Source organism: Dermochelys coriacea, chromosome 5 (genome assembly GCF_009764565.3).
Source record: "Dermochelys coriacea isolate rDerCor1 chromosome 5, rDerCor1.pri.v4, whole genome shotgun sequence".
In the NCBI taxonomy this organism is placed as follows: domain Eukaryota; kingdom Metazoa; phylum Chordata; order Testudines; family Dermochelyidae; genus Dermochelys; species Dermochelys coriacea.
The window spans coordinates 102,663,396-102,680,889 of record NC_050072.1 but is presented as its reverse complement, the minus strand read 5'-3'; the positions used below and the strand labels follow the sequence as shown (position 1 = coordinate 102,680,889).

Genomic DNA, 17,494 nt, shown 5'->3' with positions numbered 1-17,494 from the left:
CCCCCCAGAAAACAAACCCCCAATGGAGAGGGGGAGCGGGAAAATAACTCCAAAATATCTAAACACAAATTGGTTACAAGAAAACTGAAATTAGTAAGAAAGTATAAAGAGACTACAAAAAATATTCAAAATCTTAAAATTAGGCTTTAGGATTAATGCTTTCTCGGAACATAACTGATGTTGATATTTGTCTCTCTTGCCTCTCAATATTGCCTTGAGTACATGCAAATGCTAATCAATCTTTTCTTGTAGCTGAAAGAGCTCTAATCATAAGGCAATTACCTTCATTTTTCCACAGCACCAAACATGGCTAATATTTATGATCATGTGAGTATAACAATCAATATTAAAAAAGTGATTACAGCCCAGACATAATTTCTTTCACTTGTGTACAATGTATCTTGAAAAACGTTTTGTGAACAAAACCTGGTGCACAACACAAAACAACCTGGCATGTTAAAAACGCCAGTGGGATTTCAAAATCTGTTTCCTATGCATCCTCCGATGTGCAAATCCTTAGAACAAACATGAACACAGAATCCTGAGGGACAGCCTGAAACTAGGCCTTAATAATCAAAAGACAATTTCCATCATGCTTCCACAGCATTCAGATAACCATTATGAAAGAGGCTTGATCTGATGAGTTAGGAAGAAAAAGGAAGGAAAAAAAATCTGCACACAAATTCATTAATATTCATTTGGCTAAAGCAGGACACCCACTATATACCACTGTATCTAGCGAAGATTACGAAAAAGAAATTTCTCCGTAAATCTTGGAAGCTAGAAATGCTAATAATAAATACAGCATGCAAGGCTGTCAACAGTTAATGTTATTGCTCTCCTTGAGCATTCAGTTGCACACAGAAATACGGAGAACACCGGCTTTTGATGTGTTACACACCTACACATGCCTGTGATGTAGTTCTACTGAATCTTCAAGACGGCAATGAAAAAGGATATTTACCTTACCACTATCAGCAGGCCGGCTATCGGAAATCACAGTTAGTGGGGATAAAATTAACAAGCCAGCAAAGCAGCGAGCTGCTAGTCTCTTCATCAGCTGATCAGGAAAAAAAAGAGAGCTGGGGAAAGGCTATGTTTTCATATACAAGTAATTTTATTTTACTGAAAATTTAATACTGAAAGAATTGTGGATACTCAAATCTGCTGTTTCATTCTACTTACTACAAGGCCCGAAGCCTTCTTCCTTCAGCCTGCTTTAATATTGACAACTACTTATCATATTTTCCCTTATTATTCCAGGCATCCAAATAGATTTTTAGCTGGGCAGTTATTGATTCTCGTAATAATTAAAATGCTAACTGAACAATTTCATATATAATTTAAAAACAATGTGCATTTTAAAACTGTACTTATTACCCAATGCAATTTTATTGTTCTTTTATGTACAGATAGGTTCAGATTATTGAGACAGATTACTATGAAAACTACTCTGAATTTAAAATAATAAAAACCAAGGTAAATATTCTAATTTAATTTGCTTTAGAAAATGGGCATTTGTTAAAAATGAATATTTTGCTTCTAGAACAGGACTTTGCTTGCCAATCCTCCCCCCCGCCTCTCTTAAAACCCCCCAAACAAAAGCACTACCTCCATCCCAGAGCCTCCACATACCTCACTTACCCTGAGCAACAATTAAAGGCGCAAATGTATCTACTGTTACTTTTTACAGGCCGATATAAAGGGTAACGTTACAAGAACATTTCAGTATATTTAAAGACACATTTTCAATCCCATCAAAACCAAAAAATAAAAACACAAATAAACCAGCTGACATTTGCTCTTATGCTCAGTAAATCTGTGATTAGCAGACAAATGACAGCGAATTAATAGCCAGTACATTACAACTCTGCAAATGAATATTAAAAAAAAATTACTTCAGTACTAATGTATAAGACATATGTTATTAAAATTAGCTCTCAAAATCATGTACAAAGACATGTAACTTCAGACACTCTTTTCCTTAATTTAAAGCTGTAGTGCAGGCACCAGGAAACCAGTGTTACACTAAGAACAGTCAAATACTGTAGTTAATGTACAAGTGACAGCTAACTAACATTAATTTACAAATGGTAAATTAATATCTTGGATTATACTGTAAAATTCAAAGCTAAAATTATGATTTATGCTGCCCAAAAAGTTGAATACAACTACACGCAAGTCAAATATCAGAGATATTTATAATCTTTTAAAATATATATTATATATGAATGAGGACAGATTGATTAAACCAGTGCAGCTGACTGAGCTCTGTGCTAGAAAACCTTACTACACAGAGCTAGAGTGCCATACAGAATGCCTTTCCAAACCTTTACCAGCACAGTAGTGAAACAAATCCCAGAAGCAAATCCCCAGTTTCTGACTGATGACGTGTTACGCAAGAGTGCAAGACACAGCACAAAGACATCTCCCATGCTCAACTGCCTCTGGATTAGTGAGTTAAGTAGAAAGGGAGTCAGGAAAATAGTGTACAAATAAGAGTTTAACACTTTCCTTGCCTAAAGAAAACGAGATGAGTGACTACAATTAAGCTTGGACCCTATTATCATGAAAGAAAGCTGTACCAAGCTCATGTAGATCCCAATGCTGCAAAGAGTTGAGCACTTCCTGAAAGGCACAGGGCGCCCTCAATTCTCAATGAAGCCAATAGAAATTGTGAGGACCTCAGCAGCTGGGCTCATACCGAGGAAAAACCTTTCCCTGTTAATAACCATGTACTTATTACAGCAGGCAGTGCATTTCTGAAGTATATTGGTTCACTGCATACTTATTATACTAAGGCAAGAAACATTTCCTTGCTAGGGAGCCAAGACCCTGAGACTGCTCAGGCACCAGAATTCTAAAGAGATATGATGATGTGGATGTTGAAAGTGGATGAAAGGGAAAAAACTTAAAATTGTCCTTTATGGAAAGTTTGGCCAGATAAATCTTACAGTGTTTTCTGAAGGCAACCAGACAGAAGTGAGTGCGAGAAGAGTGGGCCTGCCCCACCCCAAATGGCCTACAAGCAAAATATGGAAGGTCAAACTTGTTTACATTTTGTTTCATCCCTTTGAACAATATGAACATTATAGATGTATCCTCAACATTCACTTAGTTGAGAGTCTGGAAAATTTGAACATGTGAAGTGTGCTGAGAAAAAACAGGTGCACATTTTCACTTAAGACTTATGGCACCAACAGCCAGTAACATATATAGTCCTGACGCCTTCCTTAGGTCACCCCTATAATATTCAAGGGAATCCTGCTGTAACAAGATGCACCCATCAGGCAAAATCAGAATTTAAAAAACAAAAACACACCATGGGGAGACTATCAAAGATATTACATTAAACAAATTAAAAAATTGTATCTTATAACAAAGTGGGTAATGACAATACCAAATACTTTGTATTTGCATAGCACCATTCATGAAAGGCTCTCAAAGCACCATAAAAATTAATTAAAAATTAGAGCAGTAATTTTAGATAGTGGTTAGACTCATATTAGGTCAAGCACAGATCCAGTAACTTGACTGGTTTCAGAGTAGCAGCCGTGTTAGTCTGTATTCGCAAAAAGAAAAGGAGTACTTGTGGCACCTTAGAGACTAACAAATTTATTAGAGCATAAGCTTTCGTGAGCTACAGCTCACTTCATCGGATGCATATCTCCCCTCTGTTTTTTCCACCAAATGCATCCGATGAAGTGAGCTGTAGCTCACGAAAGCTTATGCTCTAATAAATTTGTTAGTCTCTAAGGTGCCACAAGTACTCCTTTTCTTTTTAGTAACTTGACTGAAATCACACAGTGAATCAAAGGCAGAGATGAGTATGAAACTCAGTAGCTTGACTTCCAATCCCTTTCTCTCATCATTAAAGGACACTACCTCATAAGAGATTTGTCATGGACCAAGATACACAGTAACTTCCTTTGCTCTGAGATCACCATTAGGCACAGGTATTAGAAAATTAAGTGGCATAAAAAAAATGACCCTAACCTGAAATGGTGGGAACCTTCAAAAGTCAACTTCAATCATGGCTGAATACCACCGTGATAAGACTCCCTGATAATGCTGAACACACTGATCATCAGGTAGCCTTTTTTGGATTACAATGAGAAAACTGCAGGGAACAAGCATCTCTTCTAATGTCCCACTCTCATTCACTCTTAAGCCTAATCAGTCTCTGCCAGGAATGCTGCTATAGTTGGCTCCTTTCCCTCCAGACACAGTGCCTGACATCTCTTAAAACCACATAAAGAAATCCTGCTGCTATGCTAGAACGTTAGTTGTCCAGTTAAATACTTTCATTGAAGGTGCCAAGCATCAGAGGGGTAACCGTGTTAGTCTGTATCCACAAAAACAACGAGGAGTCCAGTGGCACCTTAGAGACTAACAGATTTATTTGGGCAGAGACTTTTGTGGGTAAAAAACCTCGGTTTTTTTTACCCACAAAAGCTTATGTCCAAATAAATCTGTTAGTCTTTAAGGTACCACACCAGACTCTCTGTTGCTTCACTGAAGGTGTACCAAAGGACAGGCAAAACAGAAAAAACTGTCAGGTCCTCAGGCCAAAAACAAAAATCTTGCCTGGAAGCACAGGGAAACCCTTCCTTCCAAATATCGATATGCCAATGATTGACGGTCCTAGAGATTCCTCTTCTGCTGTGGTCTTAATGTGCTGCTTATGGCATTTTTTTTCTTCCACCCCATTAAAAAGCTTCTTTTCTCATTTGTTTGTGGGTGGTTTTGGTAGGCAATAAACCCAACAAGCCTAGGATGCCAGGAAGTAAGCTGGGGTACTAAGAAGACTATCTAATCCAAGGTAAACCACTGCTGGCCAGGACACAGACTCCCCCCCCCCCCCCCGCCCCTTGGAGTGTTAGTTAACCGACAATGAAACTCTTCATAGAACACTATTTTAAATAAAGCCCCAAAATTAAAACTTTTCACAGGCCCATCAGAAATCTGATATGATCCTATGTTTCAATCAATAAGAAATTCTAGGGTTTTGAATTGGGACTTAGACGTGACTGTTCAACAAGACAGTGGGATATTAATGGACAAATATCCCACTTGAAACCCCTTCACAAAGACAATATTGGTAAGCAAATGCATAAGCTATATCTGTAACTCACATCACCTTCTTCAAGTATGTTGAACTTTCAGAAGTCAAGAAAGCTGAAATACTTCAACCAGGCTATACTCTACCATCAGGTTTTCCAGTTTCAAGACAATGGGACTTGTGCTTCTATGTTGTGTTTGGGGTTTTTTTGGTTTTTTTGCTTTTGAAAATTCCACCAACAGATGCCTAAATATGGGTTAAAATCTAACTTTAGGCTCCTAAATTTGGCTTGTGTGTACATAAAAGTTCACAACAACTTTATTAGTGTACTGAAAGTTTAAATAACTTTTCAGTATTAACGCTGAAGCATTTTGCTTTGAAGTGAAAGATTTTATGCCATGAAGAGAAAGTTTTTAATAGAGATACAATATTAGCCCTCTGTGCTCTAAACACTAATACACATGCTTACTTTTAAGCACGAGTGATCCCATTAAATCAGTGGGGTTAACTGATGAGTAAAGTTACATACCCACTTAAATGGCTGCAGGATGAGGGCCTTAAATTTTCAATATTTTGGTTTTGTCTAAAACAGTTTTGTAAACAGCAAACAACAAACCCTCTATTAGTTGTGGCACATTAAGCAGCATTTATAAATTAGTTCATGATAAATTTTAATCTTAAATTACAATAGCACAAGTTTTCAAGTTAATTTTACAAAGCTCAACCTAATTTGTTTTTTTTTTAAAAGTCACGTGATTTAAGCACCGATTTTCACCATGATTTAAATCACTCTACCCTGAGCCAGCAGCTGAAAGAGTCATGCAATATCCATTTAAAATTTTGTCCAAGTTGCAGAGAAAGAATAAGGTCAACATAAAACTGAGCAAATGTTTTAACCACTTATTAAAAATAATAAAGTTAAACTCAGTGGACCATTTCATTCTCAAAGAGGAAATAGTAAGAGAGGAATTAATTTAACCACCTAATTGCAACACTCTGCATTTATATCTTTCAAGAGATTTAAAAAAATTAATTGTGATTAATCGCACTGTTAAACAATAATAGAATACGATTTATTTAAATATGTTTGGGTGTTTTCTACATTTTCAAATATATTGATTTCAATTACAACAGAATACAAAGTGTGCAGTGCTTACTTTATTTATTACAAATATTTGCACTATAAAAAACAAAAGAAATAGTATTTTTCAATTCCCCTATTGCAAGTACTGAAGTGCAATCTCTTTATCATGAAAATTGAACTTACAAATGTAGAATTAGGTACATAAAAAACTGCATTCAAAAATAAAACAAACAATGTAAAATTTTAAAGTCTGCAAGTCCACTCAGTCTACTTCTTGTTGAGCCAATCGTACAGACAAACAAGTTTGTTTACATTTTCAGGAGATAAAGCTGTTCACTTCTTGTTTCCAATGTCACCTGAAAGTGAGAACAGGCATTCTCGTGGCACTGTTGTAGCCATCATTGCAAGATATTTACCTACCAGATGCGCTAAAGGTTCATATGACCCTTCAACCACCATTCCAGGGGACATACGTCCATGCTGATGATGGGTTCTGCTCGATAACAATCCAAAGCAGTGCGGACCGACACATGTTCATTTTCATCATCTGAGTCAGATGCCTCCAGAAGAAGACTGATTTTCTTTTTTGGTGGTTCAGGTTCTGCATTGGAGTGTTGCTCTTTTAAGACTTCTGAAAGCATGCTCCACATCTCATACCTCTCAGATTTTGGAAGGCATTTCAGAGTCTTAAACCTTGGGTACACTGCTGTTGCTATCTTTAGAAATCTCACATTGGTACCTTCTTTGCGTTTTGTCAAATCTGCAGTGAAAGTGTTCTTAAAATGAACAACATGTGCTGAGTCATCATCCGAGAATGCTATAAGATGACATATATGGCAGAATGCAGGTAAAACAGAGTAGGGGACATACAATTCTCCCCCAAGGAGTTCAGTCACAAATTTAATTAATGCATTATTTTTTTTAATGAGCGTCATCAGCATGGAAACACATCCTCTGGAATGGTGGCTGAAGCATGAAAGGGCATATGAATATTTAGCATATCTGGCACATAAATACCTTAAAGTGCTGGCTACAAAAGTGCCATTCAGGTGATATTGTAAATAAGAGGACAGTATTATCTCCTGTAAATGTAAACAAACTTGTTTGTCTTAGCGATTGGCTGAACAAGAAGTAGGACTTAGTGGACTTGTAGGCTCTGAAGCTTTACATTGTTTTGTTTTTGAGTGCAGTTATAAACAAAAAAAATCTACATTTGTAAGCTGCACTTTCATGACAAAGATTGCACTACAGTACTGGTATGAGGTGAACTGAAAAATATAGTTCTTTTGTTTATCATTTTTACAATGCAAATATTTGTAATAAAAATATACACTTTGATTTCAATTACAACACAGAATACAATATATATGAAAATGTAGAAAAACATCAAAAATTTAATAAATTTTAATTGGTGTTCAACAGTGTGATTAAAACCGAAATTAATTGCGATTAATTTTTTTAGATTACTTGACAGCCCTAGCTATTTTCTATCAGTCAGATAGTGAGTTCCACATTGCCAGGCCCTTTCTACTGCTGTGTTTCTCAATAAGGAACATTGAGAGAGGCACAGTAGATCTTATTCCTTTAATGGCAGAAGTATCCAAAAGATCCTACCACTTTACAGTTAATCCAGTCAGGTGCTGGGTGAAGAACAGACAGAGGAAACCAAGATGTCACAGTCTCAATGACCGAAGAGGAGTTTAAATGGAGTTTCTTCTCAGAGGAACAGAAAGCACAGTGTGATGACAAAGTCCAGTAGGAGCAACAACGTCCTTGCACTAAGCAGCCAAAAAGGAGCACCAACGCTTTGAGCTCCATCTTGTGATGTCTCATTATGTTTAATCCAGAGGTAACTAAAATGAATGTCCAATACACTAGTCTTCCATTTCTCCACCATTTCTAAGATGTAGAAGTCTCTCAATTTTAATTACAACATAAAATTATAAAACTAATTTTGTTGATCTTTGGAACGACTTGAGGAGAATTTTAATTCTTTTTAAACAAAACCACATTTCCAGGGTACAATAGACAGAACATTCTATTCATTTTCAGTACTTCAAGGTGAGTTAGAGGTTACATTTTTAAGAGCTCTCCCAGTTTTTACTTGCCTCCAGATGGATACAATTGGCAAAACCATCTTGATGAGTCCAGCTTTTAAACAGTGTTTATACGTTTGCCAGTTGTGTCTCTTTTATTGTTTTTACTGAGACAAACAAATCTTGTTTATATTTAAATTATCCAGTAAGGCCTTGATCCTGCAAAGTCTCAAGAATGTGCATACTTTTACAAACGTTTTTATTTTTCAGGTTTCGCTGAAGTCCATAGGGTTGTGCTTGTGCACAGAGTCCCACCCACGTAGGTGCCTACTGCCTATTTTGGTCTGATTTCAAGACTCATCCCATTAAAAAAAGAAAGCCATAGAAGTTGGTACTAATGGTAAAGTAAAATATTGAACGTTTCTCTTTTTGCTACAGACTGAGGCCTTGTCTTCACTGCTGAAAGAGTGAAGTTTTTTACCTCCAAGTAACTAATATGCATGAGCTACTCTGAGATAAAAACACAGAGAAGACCAGGAACTTCAGTTTTCCATGAGATAAACTCAGTAATGCCAAGCCTGGAGGCTTCTCGCGCTGTTTATCTTGGGGTAGCTCATGCGTGGCAGCTACCTCGAGTGGAAAAACAAAAACAAAACAAAAAACTACATCTCTCTTTTGGCAATGAAGACAAGGCCTGAATGAGTATTTATGGCCAAAACACATGACAAGCTGCTTGGAAGGTTATATGTAACCTTTGTTAAAAATTCAAATCCAGCCCAGGAAACCCATTACTACTCAATCACTGTTCAGAACCCTAAGAATCGGTAGTGACAGTTCTGATCCTATTACATTATAAAACCCACTATCATAATTATCAGTACTGATTGCAATCTCAGAGAAGCAAAAGATCCAATGACACAGAGAAAGAGTAAGCCCTCCTGTATTGATCAAGGTCCATTAACAGACAGAGTGGGGCAGCTTGCACTGCCATTGCTTGTGCTGTCATTATTCTGCAGACACTTCTTAATTTCCAATGCCATAAACCCAGCACTTTTCACAAGCATGAAAATGAACTAAATTAAAATATTTTTTTAGAAGAGTTTTGCACATATATTCTGGAAAACTAGCTTTCAAGTGTTTGTTTTTTCTGACTCAGATCCCAAAATACTATTCCATCTTTGTGCTTTTTAAGGTTTTAATGAGGATTTTCTCTTTATGGAAGTCTGGGAAAGGTTTAACAATAATTAGAGCACCACTGTTTCAGTAACTGTTTTGAATTTCAGTGTAAGCAATACCATCTCAGTAACTTAACCTAAGGCTTAGATAACTGAGGGTTTCAAAATTTTGCTTGAGAAGAACTGACAGTGAAAATCTTGTCATTAAAAGATAGAACTTGTAGTTTCAGTTCAAGTTGGCTGACTTTTGGAAACTCATCTTAAAAACCTTGTTCTAAACAGTATGCAGCTCACTTTGGCTAAATATTGCTGCTCACAATGCTGTTGTTAAAAATACCAGCGGATGTTTATTATTGCACATTCCTTACCGGAGCACCTCCCTGTGGCGTTGTGCAGTGTAGCAGCCACTCAGCATCAGTTTCCCAGTTGCTCTTCCACTGCTCTTTCCAATTTCCAGTGCCCTCTGGCTTTGCTCAGATTTAGCCCTCCAGCTAGGCCTCTTACAGTTCTCCTCTTTCTGGGGCACTCAAAGTCAGAAACAAGTATACAACAACACAAATTTAAACACTCCCCTTGCTCTGGAAGATCTGCTGGGCACTAGTTTTTAAGTTCCTAGCCCTAGCCAGCCCTCCACATCTGCTCTCTGCCTGCTCCCCTCCAACTGGAGGGTGGCCTATATTTCCCTGGAAGCCTGCTGCCTACTCTAGGTGTCTTAATTTTGATTAATTGGGCCTTCAGTAGCCCATTAACCCCTTCCTGTCTTGCATGGAGGCTTGTGTGCCCCATTACACATTTATGTCACATTATTAGCCGAATGTTTCCTAGAGGAGAATGTATTCAAGGCACCAGTCGAAACTATAGTAATATTTGTTCAGATATTCTTTAAAAATCTTTGGAGAAACAGACCAAAAAGAAAATGGAAACAAAATCCCATCAACAAACCATAAAATGTTTTACTGCTTTTTGTTTCTCCTGAATGGTCACTCAGAACTTCTCTTTTCAAGACTTCCCTCCACAAAACCAGTTTCTGGGACTCTGGATCTGTTTCTTGAGAGCACATCCTAAATACAAAGCAGTATTTCAAGGCTTGTTTGTTAAGTCCCAACATTTGTACTTTTGGTACTGCCTCAAAATACTTACGGCAGAAGGTATCCAGCAGACAGTTTATTTGCTTAAAAACCAATATTGGGTGGATAAACTTCTCTGGTTCTCATTCATGCTTCAAACTCACTATTTTCTAATGAAGGAAAGCTCGCTTCATCTAAAGTGTATCATTAGTTTTAGTTTCATTAAAACTTAGAAGTAACAGTCAGAACACCTAATTTTCTTTTATTTTCTTGAATTTCTTTCAACTGCAGCTAGACTTCAGTACAAGTAATATAAACAACTACTCAGGCTCCATGCAAACTTGCAAGCCATGGGCTAGCTTAATTTCCTTCCTCAATCTGCTATCAGTAGAACCACAATGGGAGAAGACCTGCAGTACTCTCCACCAGATCATTTATCATATCATTCAATATTCCCTTCTTCCAGTGGGAAGTAACTCACACCCAACTTCTGCTGCTCTGACAGATTGTAGTCCCACAGGCAAAAGGCTCAGGTTCCTATATAGCAAGGCAGGTTTGGTACTTGTGATTTAGTGATCTCTATCATGGAGTAATTGGTATCCATGGGTTCAGGACACTGGGTCAGAGGGATACATTTTTGTAACACAATAATTTTTTTGTAAAAAGGTTAAATTCAATTGGATATGCAATAAAGTACTTCACAGCACTCCATTTAGTTTGGAATGCATTTTTCTTCCAGTGCCCCTGGGCAAATAATCACTTATGTGACTATTAAGTAGATATTCAGCAATTCACTGAACTTTGTGATACAAAAGAAAGTTATGCACTAGAACTAGAAAGGAGAGAGGAACAAGGAAGAATGGAAATCAGAAAAAGATTCATGCATATAGTGTGAGAGGATTCTGCATATAACAACTTTTACCCAATTTTACAGATATCTATCTTTTATCTCCTATATCACAACCACCAACAAAGCTTGGGTAAAACATTCGGATTAGATAAACATTCGGATTAGATAAATATAAGAGCCATAAGAAGAAAGGTTAAATTGGAATGAATAATGAATATAAGGCAGATACCCCACTGAGCAAATCTGTATTACCTAATCAAAACCACTATCAATCAAATTAAGAGCCATGGCTACAAAATTATACCTTAAAATACCTTATTCTGACTGAATGCAAAAGTAACGAAGTATACAAAAGTATACAAAGATCCCACATAAAAATAAGCCCTTGCACAGCCTGATTTAAAGCTAGGGTGATCTTGGGGAGCCACACCCATTGGTGAGGCAGATAAACTGGAGGGAACTATGGGGTATTCTTCAGCTGCCAGTGATTGACAGGTCTAGTTTTGCCCCCATACTGCAAGCAGACTGAAAGTATTTATTGTAACAGATCTGTGAGAGAGAAGAATGCTATGAATTAAAAACAAAATTGTTTTCTTAATTTAGAATTTACTTGATCGTGTGTATTTTTTGGAAAGCCTTACTGTTACTTTAAAGCAACTTATTGTCCACATGTTCTCATTAGCAAGAAACGGTTGATCTAAAATTTTTGTCCAATGTGCATGTGATCATGTTACAATGGCAATGCCTTGGGGGTAAAGCTAATTATAAACTCTGGTAGTTGTATATATTTAAAAGATTGTCATCTCATCATCTATAATCTCCTAGGTACTCCAGTTCATAGATGTAGGAAAACTTTATTGCTCATATAAGAGGCAAAACTGAGTGGAGAACACAACGCATCTCTCTCCCTGCCATCCCGCACATGACAAATAGTAACTAGTCAAATAAAAACTTGTAGTAATGAAACACTTGAGAAATAAAATGTATCAAATGTCAGATGATTCTGTTTCCCAATATCCACCTGATAGCAAGGTCTTCTTACCGTGCAGCAGGTGCACAGGCGTTGTGCAATGTCATAAGTCTGTCAGAATAGTCATGAAATCATTACCAGAGTCTACATGTCAGCCTTTCCTTCTAATACTTGCAGTAACTCACTTCCCCAGGTGTGCCCTGTTGTAACCTAACTTTTCAGATAGCAACATACACTCGTGAGATGAAATGAAATCTGGGTGAACCTAGGGGAATCTAAAGGGAGCCTAAGATGACATTATGTTCATCTTCCTCTAATCCTCTCAATGTGCAATTGCCACTAGATTTCCTTAACTGCTTAGATTTACACTCATTTAGCAACATCTCCTGTAACTTTCATCCTCTTTGCACACCAGTTCTGAATTTGGCTCTGCTCTTTAGCCTCATGTCTCACAATGAAGTCTAGGGGCTTGTCTACATGAACAAACAGTTTACTGCAAAGTTGGATGTGAATCTACCCCACACTAGCTCTGCCATGGACTGACTGTCCGTGTGGACCCTGCTAACACACATTAATAGTTTGTGAAAGTGCTTTGATCTAGTCCTCTCAAATGCATCAGCAGGGGCCACATGGACAATAAGTCTACAGCAGGCTAGCTGTGGGGTAGACTCACACCCTAGACTGCTGTGAACTAAGTGTTCATGTAGACAAGCTCTAGCTAAAACCAACATGCTTGGATGGAGGCCATGTAAGTCAGCTGGGTCTGTCCACGTACCTACCTAGTGATTGTACACCACAATCTCTCTTTCCTCTACACACTCACGCTAATTGGTTAGCTTTTGAATATATGCTCACGCTGGCAGTGTCCACTGCTGCTCTTGTCAGTCACATAAGTGTGCAATTTTGATACTTTAATAGATCACCGCCTACTTATAGTACAGTAGGTATGTATATGCAGATTGCTGACTAATGTATACATTTTAGAAATCCTTTCTGGAAATTCTAGTTGAGAAAAGAATGCTAAAAGTCTCTTACATGGTTTTGGAAACACTTTCTGAAGATTAATCATCAACTTCCTACGACCCTCAAACAAATAATAACCCACTGAAAGGCTATATGCACAGAAGATTATTAGATGTGTGTATAGGATGATAGGGACATCTCAAAAGAATCAGAGGTTTGGTGTGAATAATCAGCTAAGTTTGGCTTCTTGAGTCAAGGCTCTCTTGCCTGGAAATCTTTCAATGAACAGTCTCTTTTGGAAGTTTTCTGATCTCACTGGAACCAGGAAATGCACAGACACATGGAAATGAAAGAAGTGTGAGAGAAGACTTTTCCAAAGTTTTCTGGATTTCTAATTAAGTTCAGTGTGTTTTTGTGTCTTGTTTTATCCCACAGTAATCAGTGGTTTGATAGACAACATGAAAAAGCATCTGCATCACTGAAAAATTACAACAATATGTGAGTGAAAAATAGCTAGATCTATGGCAATAGACTATTTGCAACACAGAGAGGAATAATGATTCCAGGTCTAGCAAAAGTACCTGGCTCCAGCAACTTAACTTATATTTTTAATTCCACACATTCCTCTAACTCCAACTTTGTAATCATCACTGACAAACCCTCTCCTCCCCCAAAAAAACAAAAAACTCCCACAAATACCAGCTGTCAGAAAGGAAAAATGTGGCACATACCCTGAGCCACTGTTTCTCTGTGAGAGCATCGCTGTAGTCCACATCTCTGCGCTGACGGGACCCCCTCCCAAATATTTTTTCTTCCTCTTCCTCACAGGTGAGCCTTTCCACTTCAGCATCGTCTTTAATAATCCAGGATGGCAGATCATCCTCCTCCATCAAGCGAGGCTTGCGCTTGGGGTTTCGGGCATCCTCTCTGCGACGATCCATGTCCATACGCTGTAAGGGCAGTCAGTACAGTTGTTAAGACCAGTGTGGGAAAGCTGGGTATTTAATACTGTATTAAGTTTTACATAATGTTCTTTTTAAATCAGTCTGACTACATTTTGTCCCCAGTTCTCCATACTTCTATGGAGTATTTATAACGAGGAATATCCATACACGATAATTGGTCATGAATCTTTAATTCAGATTTGTTATGACACAGTGGCTTCTATTTCTGAGGTACTGAGAACCTACAGCTCCCACTGAAGTAAATGGGAGGAGCAGATGCTTAGTGCCCCTGAAAATCAGGCCATAACGGTAGTGGGGTAGTTACTGTTTAAAATGCTATCTCTACTTTTGCACACATTTTATAGTCTATTATCACTGATATAAGTGATTTACAAAAACTAAAATTATTTGATAACAACCCTTTGAGGTTTTATTCTCATTTTACTGAAGAGAAACCTATGCCCAAAGCTGCAGAGGGAATTCTCTAAACTGGAATAAAGAAATTCCTAAACCTCGATCCTATTCAGAGGATACTCTGTCTCTTTGTTGTCAGAGCCCGTATGCTATCCACTTGGAATGTTGATAGATGTTTACTCGAACACCACGTATACATTTTAACCCCCCTCCTCCCCCCAAAAAACAGATTATGCTACTTAAAAAGCTAAGAATCCTAGAAGTATCAGGTTGTGTTACAGCACTAACGTTTTTATGACTCAAAGAGATGTCTGGATTATTTTCATATTTGGCAAGTGATTATTCCATAAAATGGAGTAGACTGCTGAGATTTTTCAAAGCTACTTATGGGATTTGGATTCCCAATTCCCATTAACTAAGTAGATGACCATTAGGTGGTTGCAAAATTTGTGGACTTCATATTTTGAAAAAACAATAAGAGAAAGTTAAAAACGCCAAGATACTGTAACACTGAAAGCTGCTACAGCTGTGGTCACTGACTTGTTACAAACCTTTTTACTCACAAACAATCCATTCTTAATTCTGTTGTGGCTACACACTGTACTATATCTAGTGCAAATTGAAGAGCATCATCCTTTCACACCTCTGTGATAACCAAAGTACAAGTGATCAAGTTGCTGTCTTGAACCTCCTTACATTGCATGCATTTTAAATATAACTCTACATAATACCGACTTTTCTATTCCCCTTTTAAAATATGACAATTTCTGTATTAACTAACTGGCAACCTAGCATGGGTTTGAACTGTTGACAGGTCTGACAAAGAATGTACAGGTATAATCAGAGAAAAGGCCTCAACAGGCCTGTTTTGATTACTTAGTAGCAAGGATTAGTAAAGTACACCATTCCCATAAGTTGCATAGATCAGCATCCTTTAAATAATTAACTTTTTACCCTTGTAGAAGTGTTTGATTTGCCATGTGCAAGACATGGATTGAAAGGCTATGTTAAAATGCATATTAATTATGCTTTCCTGAGGGAAAATGTGAGAGGAAAAAAGTTAAGCCGCTCTCCTTGAGCCTGACTACAAATGATTACAAGTTTGGATTCTGTTTCCCCAAAAGCTACTCATAAAAAACCCTTGCATTACTGGGACACCTATGATGAAATCTTCCTATATGTCAATGACAGACAGATAAAACAATGAATGATTTTACCTTGTTTCACTGCAACTCTGGTACTATACAGAGGTTATACACATGCACCCACAGCAACGTCGATTATGCGTGAAACTAATCTAGTGACTAAGGCCCCTATGCTGCAAACACGTCCATGTAAGTAAAGTTGAGCATGTACTTGTTTGCATGATCAGGGCCTAAAACCATCAGCTTCAAAAATATCCTGAACTGCTGACATATGAAACAGGCAGCCTACACCTTCTATATTATGACTGTGTTGGTTCTAAAAAGGAGCAACAAAGGGGATGGATCTCATCTGGAGCTTACAACTACTTATTTTTAGCATAAGGATAATAATATACTGCCATTTTGGCTTTGAGAAGGAAAATTAATTAAAATAGCACAAATAAAGTATCAACTCAAACTTTTTGGGTGCTAGGATCCTATTTCAAAGGATGATTTTAGTTTAGGAGTCCTTATTTTAGTTAAAAAATAGCACTAGACACGGCTTTATTTATATTATACTTTAACTAAAAACAAGTTTATATTTTCCCTTATTTTGTTTATCAATTAAGGCAGGAAAAGTTAAAGATTTGTTGCAACACATTAATAAACATTTCAATGACACAGCTAATTCTCACGGCTGATTTTTTTCTATTCTTCTAGGGGTGCAACCAGAAAATAAGGTTGCTAACACTTGCAGCAAGTCACAAGGAAAGTCAATAATAGCTGAGGGTTAGGGGTTGTCCACAATATTCACAATTTGTTAACTATCACTATGCATCCAGTGATATCATGCCACTGGGTGCCTGGGAAAAGGGAAGGAAAACACATAATTCTATCATTGTTGAGCCAGAGGACAGATGTGTTTGAATGCATTGAGGGGGCCACAGTTATTCCAATTTAGGTAGAAAACTTCCATTCCCTCTGTGTTGTTTCTCTTCCCTAAATTCAAGGTAGGTTTGGATCTGATTTAGGAGCAGTTGTAGTGAGTGGGTGGTGGGAGGGAATGAAAGAGTTATTTTGAAAGTTAAATAACCGGAAAGAACTGTAGGGAATGCAGAGATCCAGTCATTTAGTTTCACAGACACCTGTCTTAAAGGCTGGTCAGATCTCCAATGAGTACTACATGTGTGTATCCATTTATTTATTGAAATGGTACACACACAAAAGCAACAAGTCTTTGGGATTATTATTATTTTTATTATTTTAAATAAAAGATTTCCGGCTGGCCATAAACTCCAGTTTAAGAACCACTGCCCTAGGCAATTTCTTTAATATCTAATGCCATGTCTGAAAAGAAATCTGACAAAATGCTGGTATTTCTTGTTTATTTGTCCATACGTACAAGTCCTTTAAATACCTTTGTGTGACAGAATTACAAGTAAGCACCCAAAAGCAAGAAAGAATTTCAATTTATTACTACCTTTCAACAAGAAAGAAGCATTTGCCTTGAAACCTGCCTATAAATCTTTACGCTGAACACTGAAGGAGGATTAAATGCAATACTTCTTGTCCTAGAAATGGGAAGTGCTTCCTGCTGCTGACTAGGAGATCCAGGTGGAGTGGGGAGGCTTATAGTAAATCTGAAAGACCCAACAGGTGGGTCTGTTTGGAATTCATGTCCTGAGCCTCTGGGCAGGCAGTGCTACCTGTGTGTGGAATAAGGAGTTGAAAAGATTCTAAAAGGATGGAATTGTGGGATAAAAAGAGGGAGAGGCACTCCATTGATTATCACAGCATACAGAAAT

The 17,494-nt window shown here is 37.5% G+C and overlaps 1 protein-coding gene across 9 annotated transcripts in view; it reads right to left on the bottom strand.

Moving 5' to 3' along the window:
• The window catches only part of SMARCA2 (SWI/SNF related, matrix associated, actin dependent regulator of chromatin, subfamily a, member 2), a 176,673-nt gene that overhangs the window by 33,350 nt on the left and 125,829 nt on the right, over positions 1 to 17,494 (bottom strand). For 8 of the 9 annotated variants that reach the window (XM_038401726.2, XM_038401720.2, XM_038401725.2 and 5 more), the window contains one exon: positions 13,939 to 14,157. In XM_038401726.2, coding sequence (XP_038257654.1) covers positions 13,939 to 14,157 — 219 coding nt within the window. Of the gene's footprint in view, positions 1 to 964; positions 1,073 to 13,938; positions 14,158 to 17,494 lie in introns of those variants that run through there. The other variant, XM_038401730.2, reaches the window with a different exon arrangement.